The sequence below is a fragment of the Phyllobates terribilis genome, unplaced genomic scaffold (genome assembly GCF_046119375.1).
Source record: "Phyllobates terribilis strain yellow unplaced genomic scaffold, ASM4611937v1 Scaffold_7__3_contigs__length_470593459, whole genome shotgun sequence".
Taxonomy (NCBI): Eukaryota; Metazoa; Chordata; class Amphibia; order Anura; family Dendrobatidae; genus Phyllobates; species Phyllobates terribilis.
The window spans coordinates 127,545,084-127,564,393 of NW_027362767.1; the positions used below are offsets into that span (position 1 = coordinate 127,545,084).

Here is a 19,310-nt window from a genome sequence, read left to right on the forward strand (position 1 = left end):
TGGGCTAAAGAACACAAGGAATGGACATTAGACCAGTGGAAATCTGTGCTTTGGTCTGATGAGTCCAAATTTGAGATCTTTGGTTCCAACCACCGTGTCTTTGTGCGACGCAGAAAGGTGAACGGATGGACTCTACATGCCTGGTTCCCACCGTGAAGCATGGAGGAGGAGGTGTGATGGTGTGGGGGTGCTTTGCTGGTGACACTGTTGGATTTATTCAAAATTGAAGGCATACTGAACCAGCATGGCTACCACAGCATCTTGCTGCGGCATGCTATTCCATCCGGTTTGCGTTTAGTTGGACCATCATTTATTTTTCAACAGGACAATGACCCCAAACACCTCCAGACTGTGTAAGGGCTATTTGACCAAGGAGGCGAGTGATGGGGTGCTACGCCAGATGACCTGGCCTCCACAGTCACCAGACCTGAACCCAATCGAGATGGTTTGGGGTGAGCTGGACCGCAGAGTGAAGGCAAAAGGGGCAACAAGTGCTAAGCATCTCTGGGAACTCCTTCAAGATTGTTGGAAGACCATTTCCGGTGACTACCTCTTGAAGCTCATCAAGAGCGTGCAAAGCAGTCATCAAAGCAAAAGGTGGCTACTTTGAAGAACCTAGAATATAAGACATATTTTCAGTTGTTTCACACTTTTTTGTTAAGTATATAATTCCACATGTGTTAATTCATAGTTTTGATGCCTTCAGTGTGAATGTACAATTTTCATAGTCATCAAAATACTGAAAAATATTTAAATGAGAAGGTGTGTCCAAACTTTTGGTCTGTACTGTATGTGCCCAGATGATCTGGATATGGTTCTGCTATCTGCCTTCTAATCTTCATCTTCCATCCTTGCCAGAGATATATATATATATATATATTATTATTTTTGCATTTCTGAGAATTAAATGTCAGAATTATTCCTGCTAGTCCATCCCTTCTTTTCTAGTTCATGTTTAGATCCCGCTGAGATAGGAAACGGATATGTTATTTTCTGTTTCTGAAGTTCTCCTGTCTCCACACAGTAAAACTAGATCTATTTGTTCAGCTGCCTGAGCGCCGTGGGAAATGTCCTTCTTATTTTTCAGGATCTGTATAAGGGCCACATACTAACACAAGACCGTAGGGTCAGATATTGCAGGTTTTACTGAGTTGACAAAAAGCAAGAAAATGTTTGTGAGGCCAAATTTATTCTGTTGTATATTTTCCCCTTTCCTTCTGTCTTGTATCAGTTAGGTTTAGAACTTTTAGTCAACTGCATCCAATAAATGTATTTGATTTAACATCTGAAAATATGATGACTATTCCATCATTATCTGCAAAACTCCCAAATGCATTTATGCTCTGAGAAATACCGGGTACATTTATTATGGTCATTTTCTATACTATTGGCTTTCTTTCTTCAGGTTTGCTATCCTTTGCGGGCATCTGTCAGAACATGAAGGCATTCAGAAGCGCATTCAGACCGGATATATTTTTAAGGTAAACAATGTTCTGGTTCTTTCAGGCCTCAATCCACTATCCACTACACTGGTGATAATTGAGAAATCGTTATGGCTTCCATGGCTGGCCTCCCACCAGTCGCCTGACGCGAGTAGCTTTGTCCCCCACCAGTCGCCTGACGCGAGTAGCTTTGTCCCCCACCAGTCGCCTGACGCGAGTAGCTTTGTCCCCCACCAGTCGCCTGACGCGAGTAGCTTTGTCCCCCACCAGTCGCCTGACGCGAGTAGCTTTGTCCCCCACCAGTCGCCTGGCGCGAGTAGCTTTGTCCCCAACCAGTCGCCTGGCGCGAGTAGCTTTGTCCCCCACCAGTCGCCTGACGCGAGTAGCTTTGTCCCCCACCAGTCGCCTGGCGCGAGTAGCTTTGTCCCCCACCAGTCGCCTGGCGCGAGTAGCTTTGTCCCCCACCAGTCGCCTGGCGCGAGTAGCTTTGTCCCCCACCAGTCGCCTGGCGCGAGTAGCTTTGTCCCCCACCAGTCGCCTGGCGCGAGTAGCTTTGTCCCCCACCAGTCGCCTGGCGCGAGTAGCTTTGTCCCCCACCAGTCGCCTGACGCGAGTAGCTTTGTCCCCCACCAGTCGCCTGACGCGAGTAGCTTTGTCCCCCACCAGTCACCTGGCGCGAGTAGCTTTGTCCCCCACCAGTCGCCTGGCGCGAGTAGCTTTGTCCCCCACCAGTCGCCTGGCGCGAGTAGCTTTGTCCCCCACCAGTCGCCTGGCGCGAGTAGCTTTGTCCCCCACCAGTCGCCTGGCGCGAGTAGCTTTGTCCCCCACCAGTCGCCTGGCGCGAGTAGCTTTGTCCCCCACCAGTCGCCTGGCGCGAGTAGCTTTGTCCCCCACCAGTCGCCTGGCGCGAGTAGCTTTGTCCCCCACCAGTCGCCTGGCGCGAGTAGCTTTGTCCCCCACCAGTCGCCTGGCGCGAGTAGCTTTGTCCCCCACCAGTCGCCTGGCGCGAGTAGCTTTGTCCCCCACCAGTCGCCTGGCGCGAGTAGCTTTGTCCCCCACCAGTCGCCTGGCGCGAGTAGCTTTGTCCCCCACCAGTCGCCTGGCGCGAGTAGCTTTGTCCCCCACCAGTCGCCTGGCGCGAGTAGCTTTGTCCCCCACTTTACCCTATTTCAACTCTAGCCACAAGATGCTGGCCAGGACAAGTTGAATTATGCAGCTGGTTGCACAGGCAACCTGCCACTCCATGCTTAGTATATGTCACTGAAGATGTAGACACCTGAGCTTAGGATATGACAGAGCACTAGGGCAGCAGCCACTCCATTCTTTTCTTTCTGGTCACAGATGTTTGGCAAGGGGAGAACAGTGCACATAAATGTCATGTTCTGGCAGTCTATGGCAATATTATTGGCGGGGCCCACAGCGATCTAACATTTATCAACTATCCAGTGGTGATCACACTTGTAGGCCGGAATACCCCCTTAATATTTTTTTAATGTGGTATTTATTTATTTATTTTTTTTTTTCATTTTTAGGAGCACATCGAAAAAGCAATTCTGTTACAACCAAATGATCCAGTGTGTTACTACTTACTTGGCCGTTGGTGTTATGAGGTATGTGTGATGCTTTACACTGCAGCACATTTTCAAGTAGCAATTAGAGAACAGCCCATTAGGTGTGGCACGCCCCAATGGTCTTTGCCGGTTAAGGGTTTTACTTCCATGACCACTGCAACCAATCAGTGATTGACTTTAGTACTTGCATGCATAGGATAACACATCCTGAGTGCAGCACAAACACAGCCCGGCGGAGACCACCGGAGCGGCGGCTCTGGCCCAGGGGGAGATTTATAAGGTGGGTTATGATTCATTTTCTTGCACACAGATGGTATTAATATTCCATTGTACAGGTCTCTAATCTTGGCTGGCTGGAAAGGAAAACGGCTTCTGCCCTTTACGACACCCCACCAAGTGCTACTGTGGACGAGGCCTTACAACACCTGCTGAAGGCAAGTGGAGCGAGGGCAACGCTGCTCCTTTAAGACCTGTCGCACTTTTACATCTTTCTGACCTATTTGCTTTTCATTAAGGCTGAAGAACTGTCGGCAGGATTTTCCAAGGCTGCAAGAGTTAATATTGCAAAAGTAGGTGCTGGCTTCTTATAGGGCATTTTTATTACATTGTTTAGTAATGTTTTTTTTATATATATATATATATATATATATATATATATATATATATATATATATATATATATATATATATATATATATATATATATATATATATATATATATATATATATATATATATATATATATATATATATACATATATATATATAATATTTAGACGGTATGATGACCAGTGGATGAAGATTAGGGGAGTTTTGTGGATTTGTGCCTAGAGATGGGAATTCTGCAAGAAGCCATACTTTCTGGGATAAAGTTGAGGAATTAGAAGTGTATTATTTGTTAATGTAAAGGGGTTTTCTGCTTTCAGAAAACTGCTATTCCCCGATGGCAGTATGTTTTAAAAGGAAAAAAAAAAAGTGCTTTACTTACTCTTTCCGGTCCAGCGCCTCTGGTTTGTGCCTCTGCTCCCAGTGTGTGTCATTGTCTGCAGTGCTGATGTCACATTGACAGCGTGGCAGCCAATCAGTGAGCTCAGATGTTCTACCCGAGTGGACTGCACGAACTGATCAGCGTCGCTGAGCTCACTGATTAACATGATGTCAGCGCTGCAAACAATAACAGACACCAGGAGTAGAGACAAGACTGAAAACCTCTTTAAAAGGAATCTGTCAGCAGGTTTTTGTTGTTTAACCTGCGGGCAGCATAATCTAGAGAAAGAGACCCTGATTCCAGCCATCTCCATCTGTCATACTCTCAATTGACAGTAGCATCTGAGGGGTTCAAGTGCTGGGATCAGAGCTACAGTAGATCCGGTCCTAGCAATACACAGCAGGGGCTCAGCGTATGTAACAACCGGGTCCTGCTGCGGATGGCACAGATTTTGGTAACCTACTTGCAATCTTGACATAGTTATTTCAATTTGGGGGAAGGGGTCAAAAATAAAGGTTACGTTGACATTAAGATTTTTTTTTTATGTGGATTTTTCTGTCTGAAAAATTCATAGCCAAAAACAACGCATGGAGTAAAATTCCTCCCCTCAAATTTTGAGTGTTTTTTTTTTTTTGTCTTACAAATGGATTCATTACTTCTTTTCCCACTCTGGGGTAAAAAAAAAGAAACAGAAGACCTATCCTCATGTGAACAATAGGTGGGCACCCTATTGAAAAAATAGGACGCTTATTCAAAAATTTATTTGAAGGGGGTTTTGGAGCAGAATCCACATGAAAAACTCTGTGTGAACATACTCGATATTTCCATTGTGGATGTCGAGGGCATTCTGAGATTTTTTTTGTCCTACCTGAATTTACTTTACTCACATTTTGGCTCTTCAGGGAAACATAGCGGTGTCTCGCTGCCCTGACTGACAAAGGACAAAAGTTGGATAATCACCTGAACACCAATTGCAAAATCGCTTCATTTTTTCATGCCCTCTGTGATAATAAAATTCTCGTAGAGGTACACATAGATTTTAATGAACCAATAAAATGTATTTTATGTTGTCAGACCTGTCTGTAAAAGTGCCCCGTTTTTTGCTTTTATTTTTCCCACTAATCCCCTGAGTTTTCTGCTTTTTTTTTTTCTGCCTTTGCGTACTAGACATATGGGCCTTATTATCGTTAGTAAAGGAGGTGTCTCAGCGGTTCCTCAGGGGCGTGTCTTTAGGCCACTATACATTACCCTGTGAGCCACGCCCCCTTATAAACACCATAAAAATCAGCACTACTTTTAATCGCCCCTATTTCTAAAACCATAAGGCGGATTTTAAAAAAAGAGAAAAGCAAAATCCTCAAAGGACAATCAGCAATAGAATAAACACACACTTCCCGCTCTTGGCCTGGTGTCAGCTCCTCTTTAAAGACCTTTTTAAATAATTCTCTTCACATTTGAGTGCAGCGTAACAGGATGTAATGGAGAATTTGGATGGGCGCCAGTAGAGGTGCACTGGGGAGCAGTAATGTCTTTCTATAAGTGGTATATCAGCCTGACACAGTGCCGTTATTGTGCTTTTCCTGAGCTACATCGTATCCGTCCCTTCTTCATTTAATAGTGGGGGAGTTCTGACACTTGATACAGTCTACATCCTCGTGTTATAATAACTCATGTATTCTTTATATTATTTAATGGATATTCTCTGGGAACCTACTTACAAGACCTAGTACATAAATGTAAGGAAAGTAGGGTCTTAAAACCCAGTAATTTAGTATAAGACCTTAGTATGTCTTGTAGCACCACATATGATCCAGGTCATGATAGAACGTCCACAGAAACCCAGCTATAAACCAGTGCTTTATACTGGGAGGGTGGACTTTCCAGTGAGGCGCCCCATGTGTGTTGGTTAGGCGCAGTTTTTATGGAAAGGATCCTATTTTACACAGTCCTTTCTATCGTCCATAGACTTTGAAAGGCCGAGCGGTCCACATTTTACTTTGTAGTGATGTTCTAAAATGTCACTGCAGAGTAAGAAGCTGCGGGAAGAGCCAGACTAACCATAGAGAAGGCAGGGAGGGTTAATCACCATCTCTGCCTTCTTGATTGCTGTAGACGTAGTGCTGAACAACGGTATAGGAAGCGTGATCCTTCATGGGATCGCCGGGAGGGAACAGGAGCTGCTGGGTCCTAACTCCCACATCAGCTCTGCAGTGCAGCCAGGAGGCTGAATTTGCCTGGTATCAGCCATAGCTACATGGGAAATTGGCAGTACTAAAATGTATTTAAATGTTAAAATGCCCAATAAAGCCTTTCATCACCTTAGGGTGAGTGGGTGGGCATAATATGAGGAATTCACAAAATATTAAAAATCGCAAAAAAAAAATAAATAAATGAATTAAAAAAAGCAGCCAAATTGCTATTTCTAACCTTGTCCCCATCAAAAAAATTATATGTCCAATATATAAGAAATAATTACTTTTCACAATTTTATGTTGTGTTCTCTTAACACATTTCCTTATTTTATTCTTTACATATCCCACCCAAAAAAAAAGTGTAAAAATAAAGCTAAAATTATTTGAATATCTGCATGAGAAATATTTTTTTAGAGCTGTTTAAAACCACACAGATGAAAAACAATTAAAATATAAGCCTGGTCAGGAGTGGGGCAAAGTGGCCTGGCCACCAACTGGTTGATACTCTTGGTTCAGGAGGCAAATATAGAAAACTTGAGATGTTTTTACCTTGAGCCTTGACTTCCACTACAGAGGCGGATGCCCAGGTATGATCGGGACCTGTCCCAGGTATGATCGGGACCTGTCCCATGTGAGTCGGCCAAACCGGACAATTTCAGTAGGGCCGTCCCACTCGCCCCCAATAGATGATGTTGGGGTGAGTAGGATCGGGCACATGAATTTTCCATGCCTGATCCTTTTGGCAGCAGTTTCTCTTCTCTCCCCATTGGAAAAAAAACTGTACATTCACTAGTGCCGAGTGTCTGTGTGTATGGGGGAGTCTGAAGCAATGGCCACCTGCAGAACCAACGTTTGGCTGACCGCTTTCTCATGTATGGCCTATTATAAATGGAAACAAAATGAACATATACTCTGCTATACGTAAAAAGCAATAGTACATAGAAACAACATGGGGTACTTGGTAAACCCTGTTCTTGATTCACAAAAAAAAAAAGTGTAAAAGCCATCCCACCAACGTCAAGGTGTACCCAGTCGGGACGGTCCTAACCTCTAGCATTAAAACCTTACTATGTGTTAAAGTGACCTCAATGTGAATAAGGGCTGAGCCGGACCAGGGCCCAGCTATGAGGTCACTATGACTCATGGTAAGGTTTTAATTCTAAAGGTTAGGACTGTCCCAACTGGGTACACCTTGTCGTGGTGGGATGACTTTTATGCTTTTTTTGATCAAAAACTGCTCCCTTAAGTACCTTATGTAATTTATATGAGCTGTTGCTTTTACTAAGATTCTGATGGGTACTTATGTCTTTTCTTGTTATTAGTGTTACAGAGACCTGGGGAACACTAGTGATGCTGCGCACTGGATAAAATTGGCGTCGGAGCTTCCTGACCGCACAAAGGATGTAAGCACTGATTCCTATCTTTTTCACGTACATTACATTGAAGTTGCATATATTCAGACAGCTGTGAAGCAGCCCGCCTCATCTAACAGATATGGCGTCACCGGGCATGGTGCAGTACACCTATCAGTGTGACTGGCGCTCTATACAAGGCTTATCCGGGTGCATTTGTAATGCTGAGCTACCATCCCCCTATTGGTGTGGGAGCGGTTGCTCATCAGTACTTTGCACCTGCACAACCTCCACCTTATATCCTAGGCTCCTGTCTACATACTGCAGTATATTGATATTGTGACCTGGTATTGGTAAGTATGGCCGGATTGTATGTGACTGACAGGACATTGTAATTCACTATATATATGTTCCCTTTTTACTACAGCAAGGAGGGTCTCATACCAACCAAGACTAGTGAGCATAGTCCGAGACCAGTCCACAGTAGGGGGCGAGTATCAGACATAAAAAGCGCAGTAGTAGCCAACACCGCTGTGTGAGGACTTGTTTTTTGCAGGACCTGTTGTATTTTTGAATGTCACTATTCACTTTACCATATAATGTGCTGTGAAATTGTGAAAAAAAATGTACTTTATATTGTCTAAAACGCTCTGCTTTTCCCAGCTCCGCTGGAGGTGATTAACAGGTGTCTCCTACGTGAGGGAAAGTCCTGTCAATCACCTGCAGTGGCGCTGTGAAGTCGGCCAGGGGCGCAGCCAGACTAGTCTGGTCTCGGACTATTGTCCCCGACCAGATCTTTAAAGTGTAACTCCTTGGAGCGTTTCTCAGAGTTTCTGCAGCCAGGCTTCGATTTGTGCTACCTGTGGTTTCAACAGCATAAATCACCTGACAGGTTCGCCTTAAAGAGAATCTACCATCTACCCTAGTTTTCTTAAACTGCCACCATGTCTTTAACTGTTTGCTGCATTTTAACAAGCCCCTTTTTGCTGCTTAGCAGTTGCTGAAAAATGTAAAATTAACTATAAACCCCGCCCTCATTCTATGCAAATCAGTGAGTGACGTTAATTTCCCCACACTAATCCTCCCTCTCATCATGTTATCATGCTCCTGTGAATGCAAGTGACATGATTTGTAAGAGTGACGTCATCGCCGGCTCCTTTTCACTTCTCATGGGTGGTGGAGTCTTGAATCACTGCTGCCTCGCTGGGCATGTACAATGCACCGATGAAGCTGGGGAGCATGCACCCAATTTCATTGTACACCCCCAGCTAAACAGGCTGTTTCACACATGCGCACACTGGATTACGATACTTAAATGGGTACTCTGGGGAGATAAAGAATAAAAAAAAATTGTACTGTCCTACCATCATAAACTGTAAAGATGAGATGCCCAGTGCAGTTCTATTATCTATATAACACTTGTAATTCGGTGTGACAGGAGCTGCTCCTCACTGCTCCCCCCTCCTGTCTGGGACAATATGTCACACACCAGTGTGTAGCTTCCCCCTGTGAGTAACAGGCAGTCCAAGAAGAGGGTGTGTGGCCTGCTCCTGCCTTTCAGTAGCAGCAGCCTGCCCCCTGATAATATCTCCATGATTGCAGCAAAAGATGAGGGGGCGTGGCCTGCTCCTGGCTTTCAGTAGCAGCAGCCACCCCCCTAATAATGTCTCCTTTACTGCAGGGCTACTAGCAGCGAGCAGGCCACGCCACCTCACCTCGGATTGCAGACATGGAGACATCAGGGGGTTGGCGTGACAGGAGCTGCTCCTCACTGCTCACCCCTCCCTCCGGACATAACAGCAGGGAGCAACACACTGCTGTAATCAGCCAGTCTCCTGATACTAGCTTTTTCTGTGTAGAGAACAGGGGGAGTGTCCACGACCCCTTTTCTTGGACTGGCTGTTATTCACAGGAGGAAGCTGCACTCTGGTGGATGACGCAAGGTCCCAGATGGGAGAGGAGAGCAGTGAGGAGCAGCTCCTGTTACACAGAATTACAAGGGTTATAAAGATAATAGAACTACATGGGGCATCTCATCTTTATAGTTTGAGGGCAGGGACAATATAAAATGTTTTATCTCCCCAGAGTACCCCTTTAAATGCTGTTGTCACAGATTGTACAGGACACATGCACAATACCTCCTGACTGGGCATGCATCTTGGAAGGTGTGCAGGGACATTGATACCGCTTGCATATCGCACTGGATAAACCCCTAAAACAGCAGATTTCTGCTGTTAGAGGCTGGTGCCATCTGTATAACACAGCCGACACTCACCTTGTGAAGTTTGGGCTCCTTTCCATATACACGCACCTGCCATCCACTATATGTTTATGGAAGATGTCTGGAAGGGGCTAGAAAGGTTGACACCGGGTATCTCAACTATGCGTTGTACATTGGTTGGAATATTTGTAATTGCAGAACAGCGCGGACTTCTTAAATTTTATTTTTGGTGGGGACGGAGAAACATACAGGATAGCCAAGCATGAGTGTGACTGCAAGCCTACCCTGTAACAGCCGGATGAGGCCGGATAGTCTGCAATGCCAGCATCACGGTGCAAGTGTTAAGACACAACATGATGTATGTTGATTGACACGTGCCCCCAAAATGTAGGATCACCTGAAGGCACCCGCTCTTACATCCATATGAAAAGCGATTCACAGTGACGTTGCGCCCTGTCCTACGTGCGGTGACGTTGCGCGCTTTCCTACGTGCGGTGACGTTGCGCGCTTTCCTACGTGCGGTGACGTTGCGCGCTTTCCTACGTGCGGTGACGTTGCGCGCTTTCCTACGTGCGGTGACGTCGCGCGCTTTCCTGCCTGCGGTGACGTCGCGCGCTTTCCTGCCTGCGGTGACGTCGCGCGCTGTCCTGCGTGCGGTGACGTCGCGCGCTGTCCTGCGTGCGGTGACGTCGCGCGCTGTCCTGCGTGCGGTGACGTCGCGCGCTGTCCTGCGTGCGGTGACGTCGCGCGCTGTCCTGCGTGCGGTGACGTCGCGCGCTGTCCTGCGTGCGGTGACGTCGCGCGCTGTCCTGCGTGCGGTGACGTCGCGCGCTGTCCTGCGTGCGGTGACGTCGCGCGCTGTCGCCGTTTGCACCCACATACACCTGAATACTCCAGTCTTCTCCTATGGGACTCCTTCAGCCGCGTGCACTGATGATGTCTTAAGGAGTTGGGGTCACCAGTTGTGCACCTCTGAGCAGATTTTAACCTTCTAACTTAAGTTGCTTCAGTGTTAGATGTTTTTTTTATGTTCTAGGTTTGATTTTGTAAGAATGTTGGATTTTTTAGAATTTATGCCAAATCTGACACTTATTTTATTCCTACAGGATTTAAAGAGCACTTCTACCATAGAAGAGATGATGGCAGCTGACACTACTTAAGTGTATCTGCTCCAACACCAGATCATCGCTTTACCCCAACCCCAGGGAGATCTCGCCGTACGTCCGAGCTATAGCATTCCAATAATGACCACAGGTTATTTATTATAGACGGGGGACATTGACCTGTATCCGTGTTATTCAGGACGACTGATTTCTGGCAGGGCTGTGAGTCAGCGCCTCTTGTCCTTCCCTTTGAACAGTGACTGTGTTCCTTGTAAATCTAGTGGATAGTGATGTGAAGACAGACTGATGTGTTCTCGATTTTCTGCCGCTAAACGTAATATATGTTTAAAGACAGAAGAGTGAGGAACATCTGAAACTCGGGTGCCAGACAAAAAGTTTTTGTGAAAACTTTTTTGTTTTTGTGCCTTAGTCCGAACTGATATAGCCTTCCAAAATTTCACATTATCGTCCTATAGTTTTAACTTTTTTTTTTTAACCCAAGCCTATAAGATATTTTATATGTGAGCGTAATCTGCTGCCTTCTGTTTGGGAATGTTATGGACCAGAACGAACTTTCTCAAACTTTACCTAAATGTAAATTAATTTTATATTCTCATTTTACTACATGTGTAAATCTATAGTTTAACGTTCATATATGAGCAGATGCTGCTGCCACAAGTGAACCAGTGAGACCTGTGCTATCCAGCATGACCGATATTCATCTCTTGTGTGGATCCTGACGGAGCAGTGAGAAATCCCCAAATTCCACATGAACCTGACCTGCATCATCAAGTCTCTCTGGCGGCGAACCAGGATTTTTTTTTTTTCCCCCAAAAGTTCCTATTATCATGCTTTCTGTATAGATTTTCCAAATTATTTTTTTCTTAGGTGACTAATTTACTACTTTTATTATTTTTTTTTCCTATACCCCCCCCCCCCCCATCCTTAAGTCCATATGTACCCACGTTCTACTTAAGACTATGGGCCCGATTAATCTAAGCTATGAAAAGTCGCAATATTTTGAGCTAAACTTTTGCGACTTTCGGCGTTCTCACACCATTTTCGCAAAGCTTTGGGTGAGAGCATGGCATCCGCCACTTGGCAAATTTATCACAATACGCCACAAAGTTTACTCCAGCAGGGACTGGAGTAGGATTTGTGGTGGCACAAGCACAGGTGTATGGTACTTGTCCGATGCTTGGGGAGGTGGGTACCTGTTCATGAATCCAGAGCATCTGACTCCAGCACATCTCATCAAGACCGGCCTTGATGAATTGGGACCCACGTAGATTTTTGCAACTATTTTTGTATTGCTCCGGGGCATCTAAAATGGAAAAAAAATCAACTTTGCAAAGAATCAGTTTTGTGTCTACAGCTTCTATGTAGAATTCTGTGTCTCCATGGTTACATACTATATACAGCCCTCTGATGCTGCAGTCTATCGCCTCTCCATTCGGTATGTTAGTAAGCAGCAGGGAACAGATTTAGTATGACTCAAAGATCAGACTACAAAGGTTTCGTATGTAGTCTGTTCCCATGGAAACATTTAGGCCTGCTTATGAGCTGCAGACAGAATAATAAGTATGTTTATATTAAAGGGAATCTGTCAGCAGGTTTTTGCTATGTAATCTGACAGCAACAAGATGTAGGCGCAGAGACACTGATTCCAGCGATGTTTCACTTGCTCAGCTGCTTGCTGAAGTTTTAATACAATCAGTGTTTTATCAGCAGGAGATTATCACTGTAGGACTAGGTCCTGTAAAAGACAGTCAGGCTAATCTGTGCAGCCCCGCCCCTATCACTGATTGGCTGCTTCCTGTGTACACTGTCAGCAAGCTGCCAATCAGGAGTGTGCGTGGGGTTATACAACTCAGCATTCTGAGCTCTGCTACATCTACAGCAGAGAAAATAGGGATTGTATCAAGCAGCCCAGTAAGTGGCACATACCTGGAATCAGGGTCTCTGCCCCTACATCATGCTGCTGTTCTGAGATTACATAGCAAAAACCTCCTGACAGAAATCATATAATGGATGTAGTAAAGTCTGTGACGAGATATAATATTTCACCAGATATAAATCTTTCCTTTATAATGACAGATTGAATTTGGTAACTGCTATAATGTGTAAAATGTGCACTGAACAATGAGGTGGTTTGGATTTATTTAATGATGTTCCTAATAAAGTCATATACTACTGTGGTGTCTGTATTTTACACTCATTACTCGATTCTAAAGCACAAACGGTTCCTGACATTGCTATTGATGCAAGTATAATTTCCTAATTGCCTTAAATGGGTTAAAGTTCTTCTGTCATCAATTGGGTTAAAGACGACGCATTTCTCAGATCCGTTATGTATCATTTATTGGTAAATTATGTACACCCCTCAATACCCTTTATTGTAAGGTGGGCCTGCCTACTGCTAGACAACTCATTATTAATTGCATCAGTGTGCTGCATACATTTAACAAATATACTTACTCCTCTGCTTTCAGCCCAGTGTTCCCTGCCAGTCTCAAGACATGACCGCTGCAGCCAATCATCAATTGTTTGAGTGGCGAAAGAGGCTTTTTTCCATTCATATGTAATTGCAGTATGAGCCTTTCTTATCCGTTTCCCTTGTCTCTCCTTAATATCCTCCTTTACTGTGCTCGGCTATATGCAAATGAGGCTGAAGATCTATGGTAGGTCTGAAGCCTCTGTCACTCCAGCTCTATTCCTCACCCAGTGCCGCCGCCGCCGCCTACTCCTGCTTGACTGACAGCTTCTATACTGTGTGACTTCATGGAAAAGGAGCTGTCTGTTAAGAAGTAGGAGGCGGAACTGGGCAGAGAATAGAGCTGGCGTGACGGAGGCTTCAGATCTGCCATGTTTGAATATCGTTTCAAACGCTGATTTCTCGGTAATGGAGGAACGCACCGGCCATGTAAAGGTATTGCTGGACTTGCCTTTGCAAGAGATACATGCACATGTAAATAGTTTGTGGGGTGAAGTCCTTCTGATACATTAAGGTGGGATTTCTTTCTCCGCAGTTCTTTCTCATTCAGTCTTAGCTTGGGTCTCTTTTCCTATTGTCGCACATTACACAAATACTCAGCCGCCACTTTGTATCAGTAATGCCTTGCAGGTGAGGATGAGAACTTCATGTCTGGGACATGCACAGACAATATCGGGGGTCCTGGGTTTATACTTGCGGAGGTCATATCAATAAGAAAAGTTGTGTGTTGACTTTTCTACGAGCCATGCCGTATTTTCCAACCATCGTCACACGGCTTATAGATGGGTGTCTGGCAGCTGGGAGCCGTAAGGGAGAAAAACAATAAGATGTAGGGGTCATGGTGGGAACCTCATTGGAGAAAGTCCGAGCATATACAGCTCGAAGAAAAACAAGTTACTCCTCTACTTCAAAGACCCTGAAGAAGGTCCCGTGAGCTGATATGGCGCTGCTTCTGGCAATAAATCAGGACATGTTTTTTTTTTTTTTTCTAATCCTAGACAACCCTGTAACTCAGTAAAGATTCAGCCATCTTTAGTCTTCAGGACCACACAGATTTTGGGGATTTCCAACAATATTACTTTTTTTTTTTTTTTCCTTAAATCTTTGCATTAATGCAGCAATATGGATCAATATGCAGCAATATGCCCTTTTTATGGATGTATTTTTCTTACAATATGGAGATTATATATATTATTAGATATTGAGACTGATATGTGGGGTTACCTTATTGTATATGCCACAAATCGCCCACTCACTGCATGGGTGACTGAAGGGTTACTCCGATTCTCCCACTCATTCATCCACTCACCTATCAGAATAGGCTAAAAAAAAAAATGTCAACCGGACCCCCAAACCAGTTTACATATCCCACGAAACATGTTACCGTGCCCACTTGTGGTTTTGTTTGGCCATCGAGACGACTAGGCTGGGTAACGCGCCATTACACACATGCAAACCTGGCATTGACAGTGTAACACAGCCATGGCTATACTTTCCCTCTTTAAGGTTGTGGGTACGTTTAGAGAATTGGGGAACAAACTTATTAATTTTAACATTTAATATACTAAAGTACAGGGATTACAAAAAACAGTGAAATGGACATTCATAAGAAGCAAAACGGTTACAAAATTAAACGAGGGACCTCTTATTAGATGGAGAGATGCTGCCCTGAGATTCGGGCAAACCTACAATCTTGGTTGCATCTTCTACATGCCAAAAAAAAGGTGCTGATACATTGATAGATATTGATTTTATGTATCACTTATTCACATGTGGCTGCATAAAGAGTTGTCATTTTGGGACAATCCATATTCTGGCTGCCTGCAGTCACCACCAAGGGAAGTTTAGAGGCTTATTGTACTGGATTATCAGGGGGTTCACCGCAAAAATCTCTACAGAATAACCTCTGAAGATCCCTCTGCTACTGAAGGGAGGCAGCCAAAAATGTGTCATCAGTAATTGCCACTATAGATACTTTATAACAGTAATACTTAGCACAGAATAATCAGCTTGAACAAGAAAAATGGGACTAAAGGGTAGAAGCATCGAGCCGCACTTATAACAAGCTGTGAGAAAAAGTATCTTCCTTCTTCATAGCAACCAGTCTGCTTGTGTGTCTCTATATATGTACTCATCATAACCTAGATGGAAACTAAAGCTGCAACAATGGGTGAAAAGCCCCCAAGGTTATCACCCAAACGTACAAAAATTCTAAATAATGGGGGCAGCAGTCAAAGCTCAGATGATGAAAAAAAAATTAATTTTTTTTTCATCCTCTGACTTTGAGCTGATTTTTTTGGGGGTATACATAACATATTCAGCTGCTTAATGAGGGTCACTTTCTTTAGTGACGATACAAATCAAAACCATTTGTTATTTGTCTGATACAATTCAAAGGATTTTTTTTTTATTTTTTTTAATTTATAATAAACTTATTAGAAATACACAGAAGCTCCCATTTCTCACTATTTCTAGCAATATAATCCTCCTATTCCATAAAGCAGAGAATGTGATACCAAATAGATGTTATTTTGGTAGAATTATTCCCCTGTGAAGTGAGAGAATATTATTGCAAGATGCTGGAGCAAGAAAACTTGCAGGAAAAAAAAATTCAAACTTTGAAGTAATTTCCTCTGGAAAATGTTGAATATTGGCTTTTGAGATGTGGAGAATGTGTGTATAATATGATGTATACATTATGTGAATGTAGCAATGAGATACAACTAGATTAGATAGGTATAAAATAGACTGATAGATTCAGAAGAATGATCGATTATGTACAACACAAAAGTCTCCTTGGAACTTTCTTGAGTCCTTACAGTTATAGATGCTGAATTTTGTGACCTGGTCTTGTAAGGAAGCAGCACATTGGTCTCCTCCTTGTATAATGTTCTTTTTGGACTGTTCTTCATTAACCGAATTGATAGCTGAAGACTCTGGACGGCTGGAGTATAAGTAAGTGCTCTTGTTCTGTGCATCCTATGTAATGCATGGGTCTTATAAGGTATAGGGAAACATGTGGAACTACAAGTTTGATGTCCTCGTTGAATATCAGATGCTGATTGTGATTTTTGCATTGTGTTCTTTTATCATTTAGAGGATGGCTACTTGGTATTTTTTGGTGTTCTTAGTGCAAAAAAAAAGTGTAGTGTATATCATCCTCATATCCCTCACCCCTCTCATAGTGCATTGCTGGAAAACAAGATAGTAAAGTGGTTTGCAAGGTTCTGCTTCAGTACCAAGTCTCCTGCTTTCCGTACAGTCTTCTGGATCTCACAGATATTCCAAATGGAAGAGGTTTGAGGGTCAAGCCATTGATGTGATCCATAGTCGGTTGTTCTTTAGGGTTTGAGTGGAACGAACACTGATGTAAGAGAATAGATGTGAAAAGAAAGAGTTGCAGCACGGAAAGCTGATCTCCAATACACCTCCTTTTCCCCACTGAGAATATCATCACTCCATAGATGAGGTCTTTGTTGAGCTGGTTATTTTCATCCAAGAACCTCTCGGGTTGGAATTGGTTAGGATTTGTCCACTTGTTCACATCGTGGTTAACTGACCACTGGTTGACAAAAACTATAGTGTTTCTGGGGATGTGGAAGCCTTCAATGATGACATCTCTGGTGGTAGAGTGAGGAATGGTCAATGGCACAAAACTGCTAAAGCGCATTGCCTCATAGATAAAGGCTTGGACATAAGGAAGTCGGGCTCTATCTTCAGCGTTGGGCATCCTGTCCTGTCCCACCACTTTATCTATCTCTTCCTGCAGCTTCTTCTGTACGTGAGGATACTTAATTAGCAGGAGAAGGATCCAGGTCAAGGCTGTAGAATTAGTGTCCTGGCCAGCACCTAACAAATCTGTAACTGTGCCCTCCACATATTCCTTGTCAAGTATCTGTCCTCCTTCCCCATAATCAATGAGCCCTATAAATGCATCACTCATATCTCTGGTGACCTTAGGGTTGTATGTCTCTCTGTGCTGGCTGATTTTATCCTTCACAAAGTCAAAAAACTCAATGTTTAAGTCTTTAAAACTCTTATAGAGACTCCTCACTGGGTTTGGGAAAGACTGTAGCCAGGGAAGAAGGTCCACCAGGCTTCCTGCACCCACTGTTTGCCCAAATTTGTCATTCCGTCCAACAAGAGTTTTAAACTCAAGGTCATCATGGCTGTAACGTCTACCAAAGCACAGGGCACATATCACATTGGCGATGGCCACTGTGCACTCAGGGTAAGGGTCAAAGTACTCACCACCACCAGAGCTGAGGCGCAGGAACACCTGGATGAGGTCTTCAGCTTCAGCTGCTACATGTTGCTCAAACAGCCTGGTGCTTTCTGTATTCACAGTGGAAAAAGCTCTGAGGGTTGAATGGGCAATTTTCTTGTGAGCTTTCCATAAGTCACTGTATGCACCAAACGCCATGCTCTTGCCTCCTGATATCACCTTGAAGGAGGAAAAGTTGGGTCTACCTGCAAATTCTGTGCTATGCTTCACCAAAGCTTGTCTGATGGTTGACTCTCCATTCAGAACCACTATATCGTGTGCGCCCAGCTTGATCTTGAAGACGTTTCCATAGATTTGTGCCATCTTACAAAATGTTAGATGAGGCATTTGCCCTAGTTGCATGGCATTACCCACTAGTGGCCAAGGCATAGGTCCTGGAGGGCTTTTTTTCTGGCCATGACTTCGGGCCCACAAACAAGCTTCCAGGCAGATGAGAAACACAAAGGAGAACATCAGGGCTGGGTGGACACTGCTCCTCCAGTCTTCCCATGGTCCAGTTCCTTCTATACCACTCAATGGAGTCATCTTGCAAATTTCTGTTATCACTGGATGTGAGTAAAATGAAATGTCTCAGTCCATATCACGGGTTCCTCAGAACTTGAAAAATAAGACGTATCTAACTCCTTGTAAATTCTCTAAAACTTTTTTTTGTGTATCCTGCTCTGATTTATGCCTACTTGTAGATGTGCACTGCTGTCATGTATTTATAGCATGGAGGAGTGAGGTGGGTAGAGCCTGATCCCTCCCAATCTTCTGGACCCTCCATCTCCTCCAGCCCCACTCTGCTCTTACTCTGCACATAACTGCAGTCACTTCCTCACAAGTCAAAGGAGTGAAAAGAAAATAGGAATATTGGATGTAACAGAAACAAGTCAGAAACATTGACATTAATGTGCAAATATATATTATATATACACGTGTTCAAAATAATAGCGGTGGGTTCAAAAACATGAGTTAAGCACAAAAATCTTTCTCCTAGTTGTCATTTCCAGCATTGGGAACATTGCACACTGTTTTCTAATTCAAAACATGAAGAGAAATGTATATAATTCTTAACTACTTTACAGGAAACAACAAAATATGAACATTGGGCTGTTCTATAAAATAGCAGTGTCTGCATTTGTCTTTACAAACTCACAATATGTCCTCTCTCTTTTTGAGGATTTAGCATTCCTGTGAATCACTAACCTAATATTTAGTTGTTACCCACAGTTTTTTAGAACTTCTTCACATCTATGTTGCATAGAGTCAACCAAATTCTGCCACCTGTCACCTGTTATTCCAGCCCAGGATGCTTTGACTACATCCCACAATTTTTTGGCATTTGATGGCTTTGCCTCAGAAACAGCATTTTTGATGTCACCCCACAAGTGTTCTATCGGATTAAGGTCTGGGGATTGGGCTGGCCTCTCCATAATCTCAATTTTATTGGACTGGAACCAAGATTTTGCTAATTTATTGGTGTGTTTAGGGTCGTTGTCTTGTTAAAATACTCATTTCAAGGGCATATCCTCTTCAGCGTAAGGCAACATGACCTCTTCAAGTATTTTAATATATGCAAACTGGTCCATGATCCCTGGTATGCGGTAAATAGGTCCGGCACCATAGTAAGAGAAACATGGCCATATCATGATGCTTGCACCACCATGCTTCATTGTCTT

The 19,310-nt window shown here is 43.8% G+C and overlaps 1 protein-coding gene and 1 pseudogene across 2 annotated transcripts in view; one reads left to right on the forward strand and one right to left on the reverse strand.

Annotated features, from left to right (window-relative positions):
* The window catches only part of RMDN3 (regulator of microtubule dynamics 3), a 34,010-nt gene extending 20,945 nt beyond the window's left edge, over positions 1–13,065 (forward strand). For both annotated transcript variants that reach the window (XM_073639127.1, XM_073639126.1), the window contains exons 8-13: positions 1,406–1,481; positions 2,975–3,052; positions 3,349–3,447; positions 3,529–3,582; positions 7,517–7,597; positions 10,874–13,065. In XM_073639127.1, the coding sequence (XP_073495228.1) occupies positions 1,406–1,481; positions 2,975–3,052; positions 3,349–3,447; positions 3,529–3,582; positions 7,517–7,597; positions 10,874–10,927 (442 nt within the window). In that variant the 3' untranslated portion in view covers positions 10,928–13,065. The remainder of the gene's footprint in view (positions 1–1,405; positions 1,482–2,974; positions 3,053–3,348; positions 3,448–3,528; positions 3,583–7,516; positions 7,598–10,873) is intronic.
* A 1,839-nt stretch (positions 13,066–14,904) lies between these two features.
* LOC141152930 (cytochrome P450 1B1 pseudogene) lies at positions 14,905–18,324 on the reverse strand (annotated as a pseudogene).
* Between the last annotated feature and the right edge of the window lie 986 nt (positions 18,325–19,310).